Source organism: Mobula hypostoma, chromosome 20, assembly GCF_963921235.1.
Source record: "Mobula hypostoma chromosome 20, sMobHyp1.1, whole genome shotgun sequence".
Lineage (NCBI taxonomy): Eukaryota > Metazoa > Chordata > Chondrichthyes > Myliobatiformes > Myliobatidae > Mobula > Mobula hypostoma.
Window position 1 is genome coordinate 2,366,718 of NC_086116.1, and position 17,671 is coordinate 2,384,388.

Here is a 17,671-nt window from a genome sequence, read left to right on the forward strand (position 1 = left end):
CTAAATAATATTGCAGTTTACTTCTATAAAAGATCTGGAAAAGGAATAACTGATCTAAATCATTAAATTTCCAAAGCCTTGGATTGGTCCAGATGCTAGTTATGGCAAACTTTCTACTTTCTGTGAGAAACAATTCAAATGAAATATTGCTGAAATCATACAAAGTTCTGCTGAAGCACAATAGTGTTCTACAGTACGTATAGTTATAAGGAGAAGAATGAACCACTCACTAATAATCATAAATCAGAATTGCAAAAAGAATGGCAAATCTTTAAACTCATTGGACCCTGTTCTCTCACATCCTTAAAACACACCTGGAACTGATCCCATGCTTGCCTGAATCATTCTGGGCCCTCTGTTCCTGTACTCCCTATAAACTCATTGTCCACATTTCAAACCATCTCTTTAAATTCACTGGAAATTCTTACTACTATTAAAGATGGAAAGAAAAGGTTAGTTAAGTCTTTTGGATTACTAACTGAAATAACATCCAATAGCCCATAAAATATGCCATACTGGCACCAAAACACGGGTTCAATTCTATCGCTGCCTGTAAGGAGTTTGTATGTTCTCCCTGTGGCCACGTGGGTTTCCTCCGGGTGTTCTGGTTTCCTCCCACAGTCCTAAGAGACATACCGATTGGTAGGTTAATTGGTCATTGTAAATTGTCCCATGATTAGGCTAGGGTTAAATCAGGGGTTGCTAGCAGCATGGCTCGAAGGGCCTACTCCGCACGGTATCAGTAAAATAAAATAAAATTCTGGATTAGTGGAGTTCTATAGTAGAAAGTATTGAAACCAAAAGTCATTAAATCTCCAGGACCTGATGACCAGCATCCTAGAGCATTATGGAAATGACTGTGGAGGCACTGGATGTGTCCTAGTTATCTCATGGATTCCAGAATACCTCTTATAGATTGGATGGTAGCAAATAAAACTTTACTACTGAAGGAATGAGTGAGGAAGAACACTATGGATTGTTAGCTCGACATCAACTGAACATGATGGAATCTATTATTAAGGAAGAAGTATTCAGACAGTCAGATGAACAAGCAGGAAATGGAGGGATATGGACTATGTACAGGTGGGTGAGATTGGTCAGTATAGTCAGTGAGCCAAAACTCATGTTCCTGCTCTATGGTTTCTTGGCAACAAGACATTGGGAAATAATCATTGAATTGGGCAGAACCAACATGGGTTTGTGATAGGGAAATCATGTCTCACAATTCTGATAGTTTTCTAACATTGTAAGGAGCAGAAAAGAGTAACCCAATTTATATGTTGTATTAAAACTTTCATAATGTCCTCAGTAAGGTGGCTTGCAGGTGATTATTAAACAAAGGCATACAATATTGAAGGTAAAAGCCTGGGATTGAGTGAGCATTAACGCTCAGACTGAAAACTGCATTTAGGAAAGCACTGGCTAAACTTGTGTTATGAGACTATGGCCTGTGGGAAGCTGTAGAGATTAGTTGGAAGGTCCCAACTGCTCATTATCCATCTCAACGATGAGGGTGAGGGAGACGATTGTAATTTACTGAAGTATTCTGATGACATTAAGTTAGGGCTTTGGGCTATGAGGAAAATATAGAAATGCTTCAGGGGATATAAACAGGTTAGTTGAATAGGAAAGAAGTGGCAAATGAATTATAAATGGGAAATCCACTGCGGTAGAAACAAATAGACAATTCATTTTTTTTAATGATGTGGAATTGAAAGGTGTTGGAATTCAGAAAGACACAAGTATCCTTGTACGTGAATCATGAGGTTAATGTGCTGATTCTTCATCCAACTCAGAAAGCACAATTCCCAATTCCATCAATATCGGTTACTCAGTAATATTTGTCCTGAGCTACTAATGACCACTATATTCACAAACCTCTGGTGAAAAAAAAACTGCTCTCATTTTGTGATCATAACCATGGCTTTCAGATACTTCAGTCAGGGTATTGACTTTGTGTCAATTAGGGAAATATGCTGGCCTTTATTACAAGAGGATTTGAGCATAAAAGCAGGTATTTCTTTAATTAGCTATTGTAAATTGTGAGTGGCAGGAGAATTCTAGGGGAGATAATAGGTATGCAAGAGAGCATAAGTTATGGATAAATAGGTGGTTATGACTCCAGGACTCAGCATTAATGTTATAGACCAAATACCCTCTTTCTGTATGGTAAAGAAATATGAGAACGTATGATAAATATTGGTGAAGCTGTATGTGGAATATTGTGTACACTTCTGGCCCTCCAGCTTAAGGAAGGTGGATATGCTTGCAATAGAGGAAATGCAACAATTGTCCATCAGATTGATTCCTGGTTCAGCAATTTATTGTATGAGATGAGGCTAAACAGACTAGGCCAGTATTGTCTTAGATTTAGAAGAATGAAAATTGATCTTATTGAAATATACAAAATTCATAAGAAGTTTGACTGGGGAGAAGGGGAATTGGCTCTTGGCTGGGAAGCCTGTCTACAAGTCAGGGCTCACAGTCTTGGAATAAGTGATCAACATGCAGGACAGAATGGTGAATCTAAAGTGCTGCAGAGGATAAGAGAAAGATGCATATTAATGGAATTGATGAAAATAGAGCTCATACAGGAAAGTGGTTCTGAATTAAGAGAATAGGAACTATCTTACTGAATGATGGAGCAGACATAAGGAGATGGATGGCTGGCTCCTGCTGCAAGTTTGTAAGTGATTGAAACACAAACAAATAGATATAAATTTGTGTTTGCTTGCAGTTTGTATTTTAAACTTTTATTATTTTTCATGAAATTGAAAAAAGGTAATTAATGTTTGTTGATGATTTTTAACATCAGCAATATTCATAAATGTTTAAGTACTTTGATGGTATTTACAGCCCGTTGAGTTTAGTGGTAATAGAATGTGCGGGAAACTAGTGGAAAAATTCTGACTCTACAAATATAAAACACAATATTTCAATTCTACAACGTTTCCTATGTTCATCCTGGACAAAACAGACACATCAAGAAGAGACCAGTAAACATGAAATTAGACCCATCATCTAAATGCAACATAAAGCAGAGTAGAGGTTTATAGTATCACTTACTGTGTAACAATGTTGAAGTAGATGGCCAAGTGAACTAACGATTCCCACTTCTGTTGATTGCATAGCAGTTCTAAAGTGTATAATACCACAGCAACCACCCAGTGTAAATCAACTATGTTCACATCATCAAACGGGTGTTCAAATGTCAGATTAAATCCACCTTTATCATTTGATAAGGGTCTCACGCAGCTTGGGACATTGAAGATGCCATCTGAATCAATAAACTAAATAAGGTGAAAAGCAGCATTTACTATTTGATCAAACTTTCAGAAAAGAACTTAGTCTATATAAAATGTAATTACATAAACTGAAACGTCAATAATATTTCCTGCATTTCCTTAAAAATCAGCAATGAATCAGGGGTAAAATATTCCTGCTTTGCAATTACTGGCCAGTTTAAATGTGAGGATATTTAAATCATAAAGAAGCAGGGTTTGCCAGAAGCAACAACTTGCATCTTTAACTTTGCAAGTCATCCTGAGTTATTTCACTTAAGGAACAATAAGCAAATTTTGACACTAAAACCCGAAAGGAGATGTAAAAGAGATGAGCAAAGGACTATTACACAAAAAAATTATTAAGTAGAGGGAAGCAAGGAATCACAAATAGTAAAACCGAGATCCAGGTATTATAGGGGGTTGTGAGAGGATACAGAGCTGGGAAGGAGAAGGCTAGGAAGAGATTTGAAACCCAAACACTAGTTTTTCAACAGGATGAATGTGGGCCTTTTTTAATGCTAAAATAATGTATTCAGGATTGTTTGCATCTTCCATCATCACTAACAATGGTCTAAGATATTCCCGACTATTGAATTTCTTCGGCAGTTGAACGGTGCACGACTGCGCAAGCGCGTGAAAGTCAGACTTTGAGGCAGCGGGAGGGTTTAAAAGCGAGAAGATTAACGGAGCGAGAAACGTTGTAGCAGGTGATGGAGAAGTGGGAGACAGAGTAGGAAGGCTTTGGCTCGAGAGGCTTTGCCGAGCAGAGGCTGAGGACGAGCTTCACTCCAAGTGAGGTAAGGCCGGGTAAGTTCTTTTAATAAATCTAATTACCTTAAGAGTAGGTAATGGAAGCAGCAGTTAGGGCAGTTGAGTGCTCCATTCGCAGTATGTGGGAAGTCAGGGCCAGCACAATCGTCCCTGATGACTACACCTGTAAAAGGTGCATCCAGCTGCAGCTCCTGCAAACCGAATTAGGGAACAGGAGCTGGAGCTGGATGAACTTCGGATCATTCGGGAGGAAGAGGCAGAAATAAACAGGAGATACAGGGAGATAGTCACCCCAAAGAGTCAGAAGACAGGTAGCTGGGTGACTGTCAGGAGAGGGAAGGGGAGGAGACAGAATGAGCAGAGCACCCCTGTGGCCGTTCCCATCAATAATAAGTATATCATTTTGGATACTGTTGATGGGGACGACCTACCAGGGACAAGTTGCAGTGGTTGCGTCTCAGGCACCGAGATGGGACCCTCAACTCAGAAGGGAAGGAGGGAAAAGAGGAGAGCAGTAGTGATGGGGATTCGATAGTTAGGGGGACAGATAAGAGGTTCTGTGGAAGAGATCGAGAATCCCGTCAGTTGCCTCCCTGGTGCCAAGGTCCGAGATATCTCGGATCGAGTTCTCAGTATTCTCAAGAGGGAGGGTGAGCAGCCGGATGTCGCCGTCCATGTAGGGACCAATGACGTGGGTAGGAAGAGTGAGGAGGTTCTGAAAGGTGAGTTTAGGGAGCTAGGCACCAACTTAAAGGACAGGACCTCCAGGACAGCAATCTCAAGATTGCTACCAGTGCCACATGCAGGTTTCAAAATAGTAAGATAGCGCAGATCAACACGTGGCTGAAGAAATGGTGCAGGAGGGAGGGCTTCAGAGTTATAGATAATTGGGCAGTTTTCGAGGGAAGGTGGGACCTGTTCCGGCGGGAGGGTTTACATCTGAACTGGAGGGAGACAAATATTCTTGCAGTTAGGTTTGCTAGAAAGGCTCCCGTGGATTTAAACCAGATACAAGGGGGGAGGGGAATCAGAGTGTAGGAACAGATGTAGGGGAAAAGGAAGAAAAAGAAAATAGTAATGTTGTTAGCTCCATTAGTGATAAACAGAGAGTAAGAGGTGGAAAATTTCTTAAATGCATTTATTTTAATGCTAGGAGCATTGTAAGCAAGATGGACGAGCTTACAGCATGGAAGTATGATGTTGTAGCTATTAGTGAAACATGGTTGCAAGAGGGGTGTGATTGGCAACTAAATATTCCTGGATTTCATTGCTTCAGGTGTGATAGAATCGAAGGGACAAGAGGGGGAGGTATTGCATTGCTTGTCAGAGAAAATATTACAGCGGTGCTCTGGCAGGATAGATTAGAGGGCTTGTCTAGGGAGGCTATTTGGGTGGAATTGAGGAATGGGAAAGGTGTAGTAACACTTATAGGGGTGTATTATAGACCACCTAATGGGGAGCGAGAAGCAGAGGAGCAAATTTGTAAGGATATTTGTAGTAAGCACAAGGTTGTGATTGTGAGAAATTTTAATTTTCCACACAGACTGAGAAGCCCATACTGTAAAAGGGCTGGATGGTTTGGAGTTTGTAAAATGTGTGCAGGATAGTTTTTTGCAGTAATACATAGAGGTACCAACTAGAGAAGGGGCAGTGTTGGATCTCCTGTTCGGGAATGAGATAGAGCAGGTAATGGAGGTATGTGTTGGGGAGCACTTCGGGTCCAGTGATCACAATGCCATTAGATTCAATATAATTATGGAGAAGGATAGGTCTGGACCCAGGGTTGAGATTTTTGATTGGAGGAAGGCTAACTTTGAGGAGATGTGAAAGGATTTAGAAGGAGTGGATTGGGACAAATTGTTTTATGGGAAGGATGTAATAGAGAAATGGAGGTCATTTAAAGGTGAAATTTTGAGGGTACAGGATCTTTATGTTCCTGTTAGGTTGAAAGGAAAGGTTAAAAGTTTGAGAGAGCCATGGTTTTCAAGGGATATTGGAAAGTTGGTTCGAAAAAGAGAGATATCTACAATAAATACAGGCAGCATGGAGTAAATGAGGTGCTCGAGGAATATAAAGAATGTAAAAAGAATCTTTAAAAAGTAATTAGAAAAGCTGAAAAAAGATATGAGGTTGCTTCAGCAAATAAGGTGAAAATAAATCCAAAGGGTTTCCACAGTTATATTAATAGCAAAAGGATAGTGAGGGATAAAATTGGTCCCTTAGAGAATCAGAGTGGACAGCTATGTGTGGAACCAAAACAGATGGGGGAGATTTGAACAATTTCTTTTCTTCGGTATTCACTAAGGAGAAGGATATTGAATTGTGTAAGGTAAGGGAAACAGGTAGGGAAGATACGGACACTATGATGATTAAAGAAGAGGAAGTACTGGCGCTTTTAAGGAATATAAAAGTGGATAAGGCTCCACATCCTGACAGGATATTCCCTAGGACCTTGAGGGAAGTTAGTGTAGAACTAGCAGGGGCTCTGACAGAAATATTTCAAATGTCATTAGAAATGGGGATGGTGTTGGAGGATTGGCGTATTGCTCATGTTGTTCCATTGTTTAAAAAGGGTTCTAAGAGTCAACTTAGCAATTATCAGCCTGTGAGTTTGACATCAATAGTAGGTAAATTGATGGAAGGTATTCTTAGAGATGGTATATATAATTATCTGGATAGACAGGGTCTGATTAGGAACAGTCAACATGGAGTTGTGTGTGGAAGGTCATGTTTGACAAATCTTACTGAATGTTTTGAAGAGGTTACTAGGAAAGTTGACAAGGGTAAAGCGGTGGATGTTCTGTATATGGACTTCAGTAAGGCCTTTGACAAGGTTCCACATGGAAGGTTAATTTGGAAGGTTCAATTGTTAGGTATTAATATTGAAGTAGTAAAATGGATTCAGCAGTGGCTATATGGGAGACGCCAGAGAGTTGTGGTGGATAACTGTTTGTCAGATTGGAGGCCGGTGACTAGTGGTGTGCCTCAGGGATCTGTACTGGGTCCATTGTTGTTTGTCATATACATTAATGATCTGGATGAAGGGGTGGTAAATTGGATGAGTAAGTATGCAGATGATACTAAGATAAGTGGCGTTGTGGATAATGAAGCAGGTTTTCAAAGCTTGCAGAGAGATTTAGGCCAGTTAGAAGAGTGGGCTGAAAGACGGCAGATGGAGTTTAATGCTGATAAGTGTGAGGTGCTACATTTTGGTAGGACTAATCAAAATAGGACATACATGGTAAATGGTAGGGCATTGAAGAATGCAGTAGAACAGAGAGATCTAGGAATAATGGTGCATAGTTCCCTGAAGGTGGAATCTCATGTGGATAGGGTGGAGAAGAAAGCTTTTGGTATGTTAGCCTTTATAAATCAGAGCATTGAGTATAGGAGTTGGGATATAATGTTAAAATTGTACAAGGCATTGGTAAGGTCAAATTTGGAGTATTGTGTACAGTTCTGGTCACCGAATTATAGGAAATATGTCAACAAAATAGAGAGAGTACAGAGAAGATTTACTAGAATGTTACCTGGATTTCAGCACCTGAGTTACAGAGAAAGGTTGAACAAGTTGGGTCTTTATTCATTGGAGCGTAGAAGGTTGAGGGGGGACTTAATAGAGGTATTTAAAATTATGAAGGGGATAGATAGAGTTGACCTGGATAGGCTTTTTCCATTGAGAGAAGGGGAGATTCAAACAAGAGGACATGAGTTGAGAGTTGGGGAGCAAAAGTTTAGGGGTAACATGAGAGGGAACTTCTTTACTCAGGGAGTGGTAGCTGTGTGGAATGAGCTTCCAGCAGAAGTGGTAGAGGCAGGTTCGATGTTGTCATTTAAAGTAAAATTGGATAGCTATATGGACAGGAAAGAAATGGAGGGTTATGGGCTGAGTGCAGGTCGGTGGGACTAGGTGAGAGTAAGCGTTTGGCACAGACCGGAAGGGCCGAGGTGGCCTGTTTCTGTGCTGTAATTGTTATATGGTTATATGGAATGCACACTCTGGTGTATCTAATGCCACTACCTGAACAAAATTACTGCTATTCTGTAGATGCAATATCATATCAAGGAGATTCTGTGCAGCTAAGTTAAATGGTAGACAGAGGATCAGTTTGACATTGTCTGAGCTTAAAACGCCTTCTTTTGCTGAGTCCATTCCAGTGATGTACATCATTGCAATATGTGCACAGTTCCAAAGAAGTTGACAGGCATTCTGCAGAATTGTCCAATGTCCTCCACGGTGTGCAAGCACCTAAAATTGGAAAATATACTTTAATGGAAGCATGATTGAGTTAAATGGGGTAGCCTTCTGCTTAACATAATCTTCACTGTGATAAATATCAAGAGGTTTACTTTACATAAAAATAATTCTTTGGTGTCACAGATATTCTAAGTGAATAATTTATTGAAAAGCCATTCCTGTATAGTTGTAGTATTGCTACAGTAAATATTGGGAATAATATGCAAGCCATTTCTAATGAATAATTTTAAATCATAAAGAGCAGTGAAGAAGAGCAACCAAGATATTGTGGTAAATTTACAGATGGTCTTCCATTACTGTGTGTTTATACTGAATAAAATAAGCTGAAAACAATGTTGGTCAACAATGTTCAAAGCATGCAGAAAGCCCAGCAGAAGAAAATTTAAGAAGCATTATCATGGGATTCATCTCTTGAAGGTTATCCTCATATCTACTGTCTTTCCTTACAAACTGGAAGATAAATTCTCTGAAATGGATTTCCACTGGTGGGAATAATCACTGGCTCATTGTAATCGACTGAGACACTCCATGCTGTAGTCCTTTAAAGGAAGCTTTTTACTAAGGAGTGAAGGAGTCACAGAATGATTAAACTCTTCCACTCTTATCAACAGCATGAACACTGCTGCACTCTGCAATCCTAAATCAATGTTAAGGAAAGAGCTTCAGAATTGGTTCAAGTTCTTGGATAGGGATAACTTTAGTCCAAAGAATGCTGTTAACACCACTGATCAGTAGCCTAGATATTGTCACTTGAATGAACCTCAGTAGATGTTTAATCATTTTGGAATGCTAACAGAATGCTGAATACAACTATGGCAACTGCATCAATTCCCTCAAAATGCAGAGAAAAGAATGTATATTTTATAGGCTAATATTGAAAATCTCATTTTGCTTCTGACTTTTCTCGAAGGCTGAATGAGGCAAGTAATGACACATTTTCTTAGCACAAAGTATGGCAGAACGGAAACCTGCTGATTCAACTAAACCTGAAGTTATCACGCAGCTCAAACCTGGCAGGGCAGTGAGTGAGTGGATATTCACATTGTCTGCCTTAAAAAATACAGAGATCAGGCCATTGAATCCATGAAAAATAGCTAGATGTGACAGTGGAAAATGAATGAGTAATGCAACCAGTGTGGCTCAGTAGATAATGCTGCTGCCTTAAAGTCTCAGTCAGGCAGGTTTGATTCTAACCTCAGGTGTTATTTTGTGAGGTTTACTCATTCTCCTGTGACCACAGGGATTTACTTTGGGTGATCCATTTTTCTCTCACATCCCAAGTTGGTAAGTCAACTGGCACAGTAAACTACCCCTAGTGTAGGCAACAAGTAACAGAATTATAATGGAGCTGATAGGTATAAAAGAGAATAGATTATTGGGAAATAAAGGGAATGAGATTGATGATATTGCTGTGAGAGCCAGCACAAATTCAAAGTTCAAAGTAAATTTATTATCAAAGTACATACGTGTGCATTACCATGTACTATCTTGAGATTCATTTTCTTGCAAGCATTTACAGAAAAAAGAAATACAATAGACTAACAATCAATGTGCAAAAGAAGACAAAAAGTTCAAGTAAAAATGATACTGAGAACCCAAGTTGTAATGAGTTCTTAAAGGTGAGTCTGTAGGTTGTAGATTCAATTCAGAGTAGTGGTGGTTTCAGGAGCTTGATGGTTGTCGGGTAATCACTGTTCCTGAACCTGGTGGCATGAGACCTGAGGGTCTGTACAGTTGCATGGCCTGGATAGTGCAGGCCTTTGATGGTGGATGTTGCTTTCTTGTGACAACATTCTTTGTATTCAAAGGGCTGAATGGCCTGCTTGTTTTGAGAAATATGAATTGAAGAGAAATATTAACACAAGCAATGTCAATTATCTACTGTTTTCATTGCTTGGAAAATAACTCATGGAAGCAAGCACTTTACTTTAATTAACATAAACATTTTGCTGATGTAATTACCACTGCTCTTCTGAAGTGCAAGAATGCTTTGCTCAATTGGTCTATAATGAAGTTGGTAGAACTGCTCGGCATGCCTGCTTCTTCGCTAGTGAGCACAGATTCTTCCTTCATTTGAATTGCTGACATTGACAACTCACTTTCAGAGCTTTCAGAGATACTATCACCTATGTAATTAAGACATTACGCAATAAATAGTTATGCTTGTTTTAAAATTCATAACTTCAAAAATTCAACATAAAACATATTGACAAAGCTAGATAACCTTTTCTGAAACTTAATATTATGTATGGAAACTATAAGAGCATTTGAATTCTGCCTGGAGGAAATCAAGACCTGCTAAGTGGTGTAGGCCTTGAAGATAAAAATATTTATTAAAAACTTGATCTTGAATAGCCAAACTAACTTGTCAATGCCAGTGCTGGTCTAAACAAGCTGAAAATGCTGGTCAGACATATCTGCAGAGAGAGCAACAGAGCTAAAGTTTCTTGTCACTTACCTTTCTGTTCCGATAAAGGTCACTGACCTCAGACTCTCTCAACAAGCACTATATGATCAGCTATTTCTAGCATTCACAGAACTTTGCTATTGGCAGGTCTGTATTCCTATGGTCAGGGCTCAATGCTCTGATAGAGTACATATCTTGTGCTAAAGATCCAGTACTTCATTTCACCCTTGTAGAAAAACCAATTAGGAAAATAGTATTAGATGGAAAGAGCTAACATCATTCCCAATTTGTTGTGCCATCGTTAGCTTACTAAATATTAATGACAAATACATCTCCACACAATAAAATATGTAAAATTTTAAACCTCCTGGCAACACCACTTTTTTAGTATTCTCTGCTAGAAATCCCATGAGATATTTAAAAATAACGGATGTATTAGTTTCAGTCTCAAAGCAATGTAGTATTCCTGGCAATTCTGTGCACCTGAGCAGTGATGCCTGGTAATTTGTGAAAATTATGGAAGCTTCAGGGAACTTGGTGCAAATTCGTGTTACAATAGATGGATTTGCAGTTTGATCAAGCCAATCACATATTATTGCTGATCTGAGTTATAACCTGAAATGCCTCAAGGTCAGCTATTCATTAATGCCCCCAGGTGTGAACCACTGCATTTTGTTTTCTAATGAACAATTCAGAATTTACAAGAACATGCTCTCTGTCAGAGTTGACCAGGGATGTTGCTTCCCAGCTGTCTATGTAATATGTAAGCCTGTAGGAAAGTCAGGGCAGTATGATATGAAGAACAAACTGTTGCCCATGCAGCAGGCTTCCCCTCTCCATGCAGATGATGAATTCACAGAAACAGCAGAGATCAAGATTAGTATTGATAGGCATCTTTGGAACTATTCTAATTGAAGTGTGGCCCGGGAGGGGCAGATACAAGTCTGTCCATTCAGGAGCTGGGGTTGGATCGATCTTCGTCTGGCATCTCATCCACAGCCATTCCAACATGGGTGGCCCTGAGTTGGCGTCGCTTGATGGAATCCTTGAAGCGTGCAAACCTCCACACAACATCAACATGCTGATCCAGCTTGTGGAGATGCATTACTCTGATTCTGTGCGATTTTTTTTTTGAGTATTTGTTGGGAGATGCTACAAATGACACCACCTGAAACCAGAGAATACAACCTATGGAACATATTTGTTGAACAGAAATATACATGCATGAGCTGTTCAACAGTCTGACCATTCTGCTTTTGAATACAACCTGATGTTAAATCTGATGATTCTTCCTTTGTTCTGTCTGTATACAGTTGAAATTCGAACGATGTTTCAGAATCACCACGCTCTGCGTCAACAAGTAGAGCACCAGAGTTATGAAGGGTAAAAATGTCAGGGTCCAGAAAGGAGTATCTGTAAATGAGAAAGCTACAATGAAACTGCTCTTCAGTGTTCCAGTTCCTTGAGGAACAAAGGAAGCCTTTGCTGAGCACCAGAAATATTCTGCCAGGGATGGTGGTGGGAGGCAAAAACATTAGAGGCATTTAAGATGTTCTGAAATAGGCACATGGATAGGCTGTGAATGGACATCGTGTAGACAGAAGGGATTAGTTTAGATACGCATTCAGTTAGGGCCAAAGTGGCCTTGATGACATGCCAAACTAATATCTCTACTACTACCAATGGCAGTAAATCTAACAATGACTGCCGTAGAAATTTGCATTTTATACAATAATGTGAAAATATACCATTTCAACCAAGATAAATCTGTCTTTTATGGACATGAAATTATTTGGCCTATTTTGAAGGCAAATACTAAGGAAAAGACAACAGCTCCTAGAACTGTAGTTTCTGACCCTGACTATAGTTCAATAGGCATCAACTTTGCTTAGAAAACATGAACCAAGGATCAGAGTACTCAAAAGATCAAATGAATGTCAGTGTTGACGGTCCAAGGAAACTCCTTGTTTCTCATTAAATTATTGGTTCTTGGGTACAGTTTCTATCTGTCTGTGGTGCCTACCTCAAAGTAAATTTCAAAGTCACAGTAAGTTTATTATCAAAGTACGTACATGTCACCATATACTACCCTGGGGTTCATTTTTTGTAGGCAGTTACCAAAAAATAAAGAAATACAATAGCATTTATGAAAAACTGTACATAAACACAGACTGACAGACAACCAAAGTGCAAAAGAAGACAAATTTTTCAAATAAAAAATAAGTAATTCTAAGAACATGAGTTGTAGAGTCATTGAAGTGAGTTTCTAGGTTGTGGAATCAGTTCAGTCAACCAAAACGCAAATTTATACCAATATCCCATCTAACTGCATATGGTCTATATGGCTATACCTAATGTCCATGTGGCTATATAAATGTCTCTTAAATGTTAATATCATATTATGCCCTGGCTGTGTATTTCCAGGTTCCTGGCAGTCTCTGTGTAAAACCTTACCTCACAAATCTCATTTAAACTTCCCCCTTCTCTAGTAAATATCTAGTATGAGATATGTCTACTCTGCACGAAGGATTCTATCTGACCTATGTCTTTCATAATTTTATATAGTTGTATCAGGTCACTCCTTGGCCTCTGATGCTCCAGAAAAAACAAGTGAACTTTGTATAACATTTAATACTCTCTAATCTAGGCAACATCTTGGTGAATCTCTTCTGCACACTCTCCACATTCTCTATATCTTTTCTGTAATGGAGCAATCAGACCTGAACACGATATAACAAATATGGCCTAAGCAAAAGATCAAATTCGTGCAGTTGCCAAACTTTTATACTCAATGCCCCAACAGATGAAGGCAACAATGTTGAATGCCTTCTTTACTGCCCTGTCTAACTGTTTTGCCATGCAGAGATCTAGGTACTTGTAGTTCAAGATAACTCTCTACATCAATGCTCTGAAGGGTCCAACTATTTACTATATATTTTCCTTTTACATTCAACTTCCCAGATTGCAATACCTTACACTTATCTGGATTTAAACTCCATCTGCCTCTTCTCCATCTTTATTTCCAACTGACCTACATCCTTTGATGAGGAGGCAAAAGGGACTGTAGATGCTGAAATTTGGAACAATATGCAAAATGCTGGTGGAGTTCAGCAGTTCTGGCAGAATGTGTGAAGTGAATACACAGTCAAAACCCTTAATTTGGATTGAAAGATAGAAGGGTGATAGCCAGTATAAAGTGGTGAGGCGAAAGGTTGGAGCAGGAGCTAGCAAGAGATGGGTGGATCCAGGTGAGGAGGAGTTGATTGGTGGAGTGGAGAATAGGAATAGCAACAGAGCTTGAACCTTTAGGGAATCCCACAAAAAGGACCTTTGGACCACTGATTTTTTAAAAAAACTTTGCTCCTCATTTAGAAAATATTCTCTACCTTTATTCCTACTACCAAAGTGCAGGACCATACAATTCCCTACACTATACTCCATCTGCCATTTCCTTGCCAATTCTCCCCATCTAAGTCCTTCTGCAGACTCCCTGCCCCTCCAGCTACCTTTGTATCATCTGCTAACTGAGCTACCAAACCGTCATCCAAATTATTGACACATAACATGAAAAGAAACAGTCCCAATACTGACCCCTGTGGAACACCACTTGTCACTGGCAGCCATCCAAAATAGGCCCCCTCTTTGCCTCCTGCCAATCAATCAATTTTTTAATCCAAGCTTGTATCTTTCCTGTGGGCTCTTATCCCATTAAGTAGCCTCATACACAGCACCTTGTCAAAGGACATCTGTCCAAGTAGATGCTGGTAATGATCTTTCAAGAATCACCAGATTCTGGTATGGTTCCGGAAGACTGGAAAATTGCAAACGTTACTCCACTCTTCAAGAAGGGAGAGAGGCAAAAGAAAGGAAACTATAGGCCAGTTAGTCTGACCTCAGTGGCTGAGAAGATGTTGGAATCAATTACTAAGGATGAGGTCTCAGGTTACTTGGAGGCACACATTAGTCAGCATGGTTTCCTCAAGAGAAAAATCCTGTCTGACAAATCTATTGAAATACTTTGAAGAAATAACAGACAGGATAGACAAAGGAGAATTGGTTGATGTTGGGTACTTGGATTTTCAGAAGGCCTTGACAAGGTGCCACACATGAGGTTACTTAACAAGCTACAAGCCTATGGTATTACAGGAAAGATTCCACCATGGATAAAGCAGTGGCCGATTGGTGGGAGGCTAAGAGTGGGAATAAAGGGAGCCCTTCCTGGCCAGCTGCTGGTGATAACTGATGTTCCACAGGGGTCTGTGTCAGAACTGATTCTTTTTATATTATATGTCAGTGATTTGAATGATGGAATTGATGTCTTTATGGTCAAGTTTGCAGACGATATTAAGAAAGGTAGAGAGGCAGGTAGTTTTGAGGAAGTAGAGAGGGAACAGAAGGACTCAGACAGATTAGGAGAATAAGCAAAGAAGTGGCAGATGGAACACAGTTTCAGGAAGTGTATGGTCATGCACTTCGGTAGAAGAAATGAAAGGGCTGACTATTTTCTAAATGGAGAGAAAATACAAACAACTGAGAGGCAAAGGGACTTGGGAGTCCTTGTGCAGGATTCCCTAAAGGTTAGTTTGCAGAGCTGAGTCTGTGGTGAGGAAGGCAAAAGCAATGTTACCATTCATTTCAAGAGGACTAGAACATAAAAGCAAGGATGTAATGTTCAAACTTTATAAGGCAACGGTGAGGCCTCTCATGGAGTACTGTGAGTAGTTTTGGGCCTTTTATCTAAGGAACTATGTGTTAAGACAGGAGAGGGTTCAAAGGAGGTTTGCAAAAATGTTTCTAGGATTGAATGGCATGCATTATGAGGAGTATTTGATGGCTCTGGGCCTGTGCTGACTAGAATTCAGAAGAATGAGGGGCGAGCTCATTGAAACCTATCGAATGACGAAAGGCCTTGACAGAGTGGATGTGGAGAGGATGTTTCCTATGGTGGGAGAGTCTAAGACCAGAGGACACAGCCTCAGACTAGAGCAGCATCCTTTTAGTATGGAGAGGAGGAGGAATTTCTTTAGCCAGAAAGTGGTGAATCTGTGGAATTCTTTGCCACAGGCAGCTGTGGATGCCAAGTCATTATGTATGTTTAAGGCAGAGGTTGATAGATTCTTGATTGGTCAGAGTATGAAGGGATGTAGGAAGAAGGACAAGAGATTGGGACTGAGAGAAAAATTGGAGAAAAATGACAGAACAGACTTGATGGCCTTATTCTGCTCCTATATCTTATGGTCTTAGATAACATCCATTGACTCTCCTTTGACTATCCTGCCTGTTAGTTCAAAGGAATCAAGGATTCAAATGATTCAAAGTACATTTATTATCAAAATATGTATAAATTATACAACCTTGTGATTTGTCTGCTTACAGGAAGCCACAAAGAATTTCAATATATTTTTCAGGCAACATTTCCCTTTAAGGAAACCATGCTGTCTTTGGCCTACTTTATCATGTGCCTCCAGATACCCCAAAGCTTTATCCTTAATAATATCTGAAAAAAAAACTCTTAGTATCATCTTTGATATATTTAACTAGCTTACCTTCATATTTAATCTTTTCTCATCTTATAGTTTTTTTGTTGCCCTGTTAGTTATTAACAGCTTACCAATCCTCTAACTACCCACTGTTTTTGCTATATTATATGCCCTCTCTTTTGTTTTCAAGTTAACCTTAACTTCCCTTGTCACCCACAGTTGCCCCATCCTTCTTCATCTTTGCCTGTATCTATCCTGCATCTTCCAAAATTGTCTCCCTGCAAGACACCACAGGTCTCCAATCTAAGAAACAACTCTCCACTACCACCCTGTGGTTTCATCCACTGAGCCAATTTTATTTTTATTTAGAGATACAGCACAGAAACAGGCCCCTCTGGTCCAATGAGCCCATGCCACCCAATTACACCAGTATGACCAATAAACCTATGTCTTTGGGATGTGTGAGGAAACCAGAGCACTTGGTCAAAACCCTTGCAGTCATGGCAAGAACATATAAACTCCTTACAGACAGCAGTGGGACTTGAACCCAGGTTATTGGCACTGTAAAGCGTTATGCTAACCCAGTGATTCACAACAGGAGTGGTTACGTGTCCTAAGAAGGTGTCAGGGGAAATAGAGGTTGTCGGGGGGCGTTCAAGATTCTTGGGTGGGGTAGTAAGCGGCACCCTAACTTGAGGCATGAAACCTGACTGACCTTTAGTAGAGCAGGCACTTCCAGATCAAAGGGTGAGGCACTGGAACACAGGAAGAACCAGAGCTCTGTAGGCGGTGAGCACTCGTCGTCACAACGCATCTCATCCCATCTTACCAACCAAACAGACATTATTGGAGATCCATAAATTAGCAACCACGGTGCCCAACAGTTCCACCTCACTCAACAGTTGGTAAGTCAAATGCACCCTCTCAACTTTCTCTACAGATCTTCAGAAAACAAATTGCACAACGATACAGTGCTGGCCAAAACAAAACGGTGAAATAGAGCCAATCAGTGAATCTGTGACCCCAAGGATTTCACTTGAGGTGTTCAAAGCAACCTTGGCTTCACATGCGTGGTCAAGAACCATCTTTGGGTATTATGAGACCTTATGTGATTGGTCAATTGTGCTAACTGAAATTGTATAAAGGTGGCTTGCTGAACTTTGGCTCTATCCCATCTAACATTCATTGCATTGCACACGAGTCATTTGCCAAGAAAGCTAAAAATGACCTTGATAGTGGTCTCATTGCTTCTTAAAACATATCCAAAATGATTGCAAAGTGTGGAAAATTTCATTCAATTGGTGAAAGATTAATAACGCCTGGTGTATCTGAAGTGCTCACCACTGTTCTTAAAATGAATAGCAACTCCCCTGAGTAATAATTCTTTAGCTCATCACATTGACAAAATGAGTGAAGACATTGTGTATCAACTACACACAGAGCTACAAAAACAGAATTTGGGATCCAACTG

At 39.8% G+C, this 17,671-nt stretch overlaps 1 protein-coding gene across 1 annotated transcript in view; it reads right to left on the reverse strand.

Annotated features, from left to right (window-relative positions):
• The window catches only part of LOC134359153 (cilia- and flagella-associated protein 54-like), a 510,505-nt gene that overhangs the window by 244,176 nt on the left and 248,658 nt on the right, over window positions 1-17,671 (reverse strand). The window contains exons 35-38 of the mRNA XM_063072102.1: window positions 11,988-12,133; window positions 10,276-10,439; window positions 8,077-8,304; window positions 3,067-3,290 (exon numbers count right to left, since the gene is read on the reverse strand). Coding sequence (XP_062928172.1) covers window positions 3,067-3,290; window positions 8,077-8,304; window positions 10,276-10,439; window positions 11,988-12,133 — 762 coding nt within the window. The remainder of the gene's footprint in view (window positions 1-3,066; window positions 3,291-8,076; window positions 8,305-10,275; window positions 10,440-11,987; window positions 12,134-17,671) is intronic.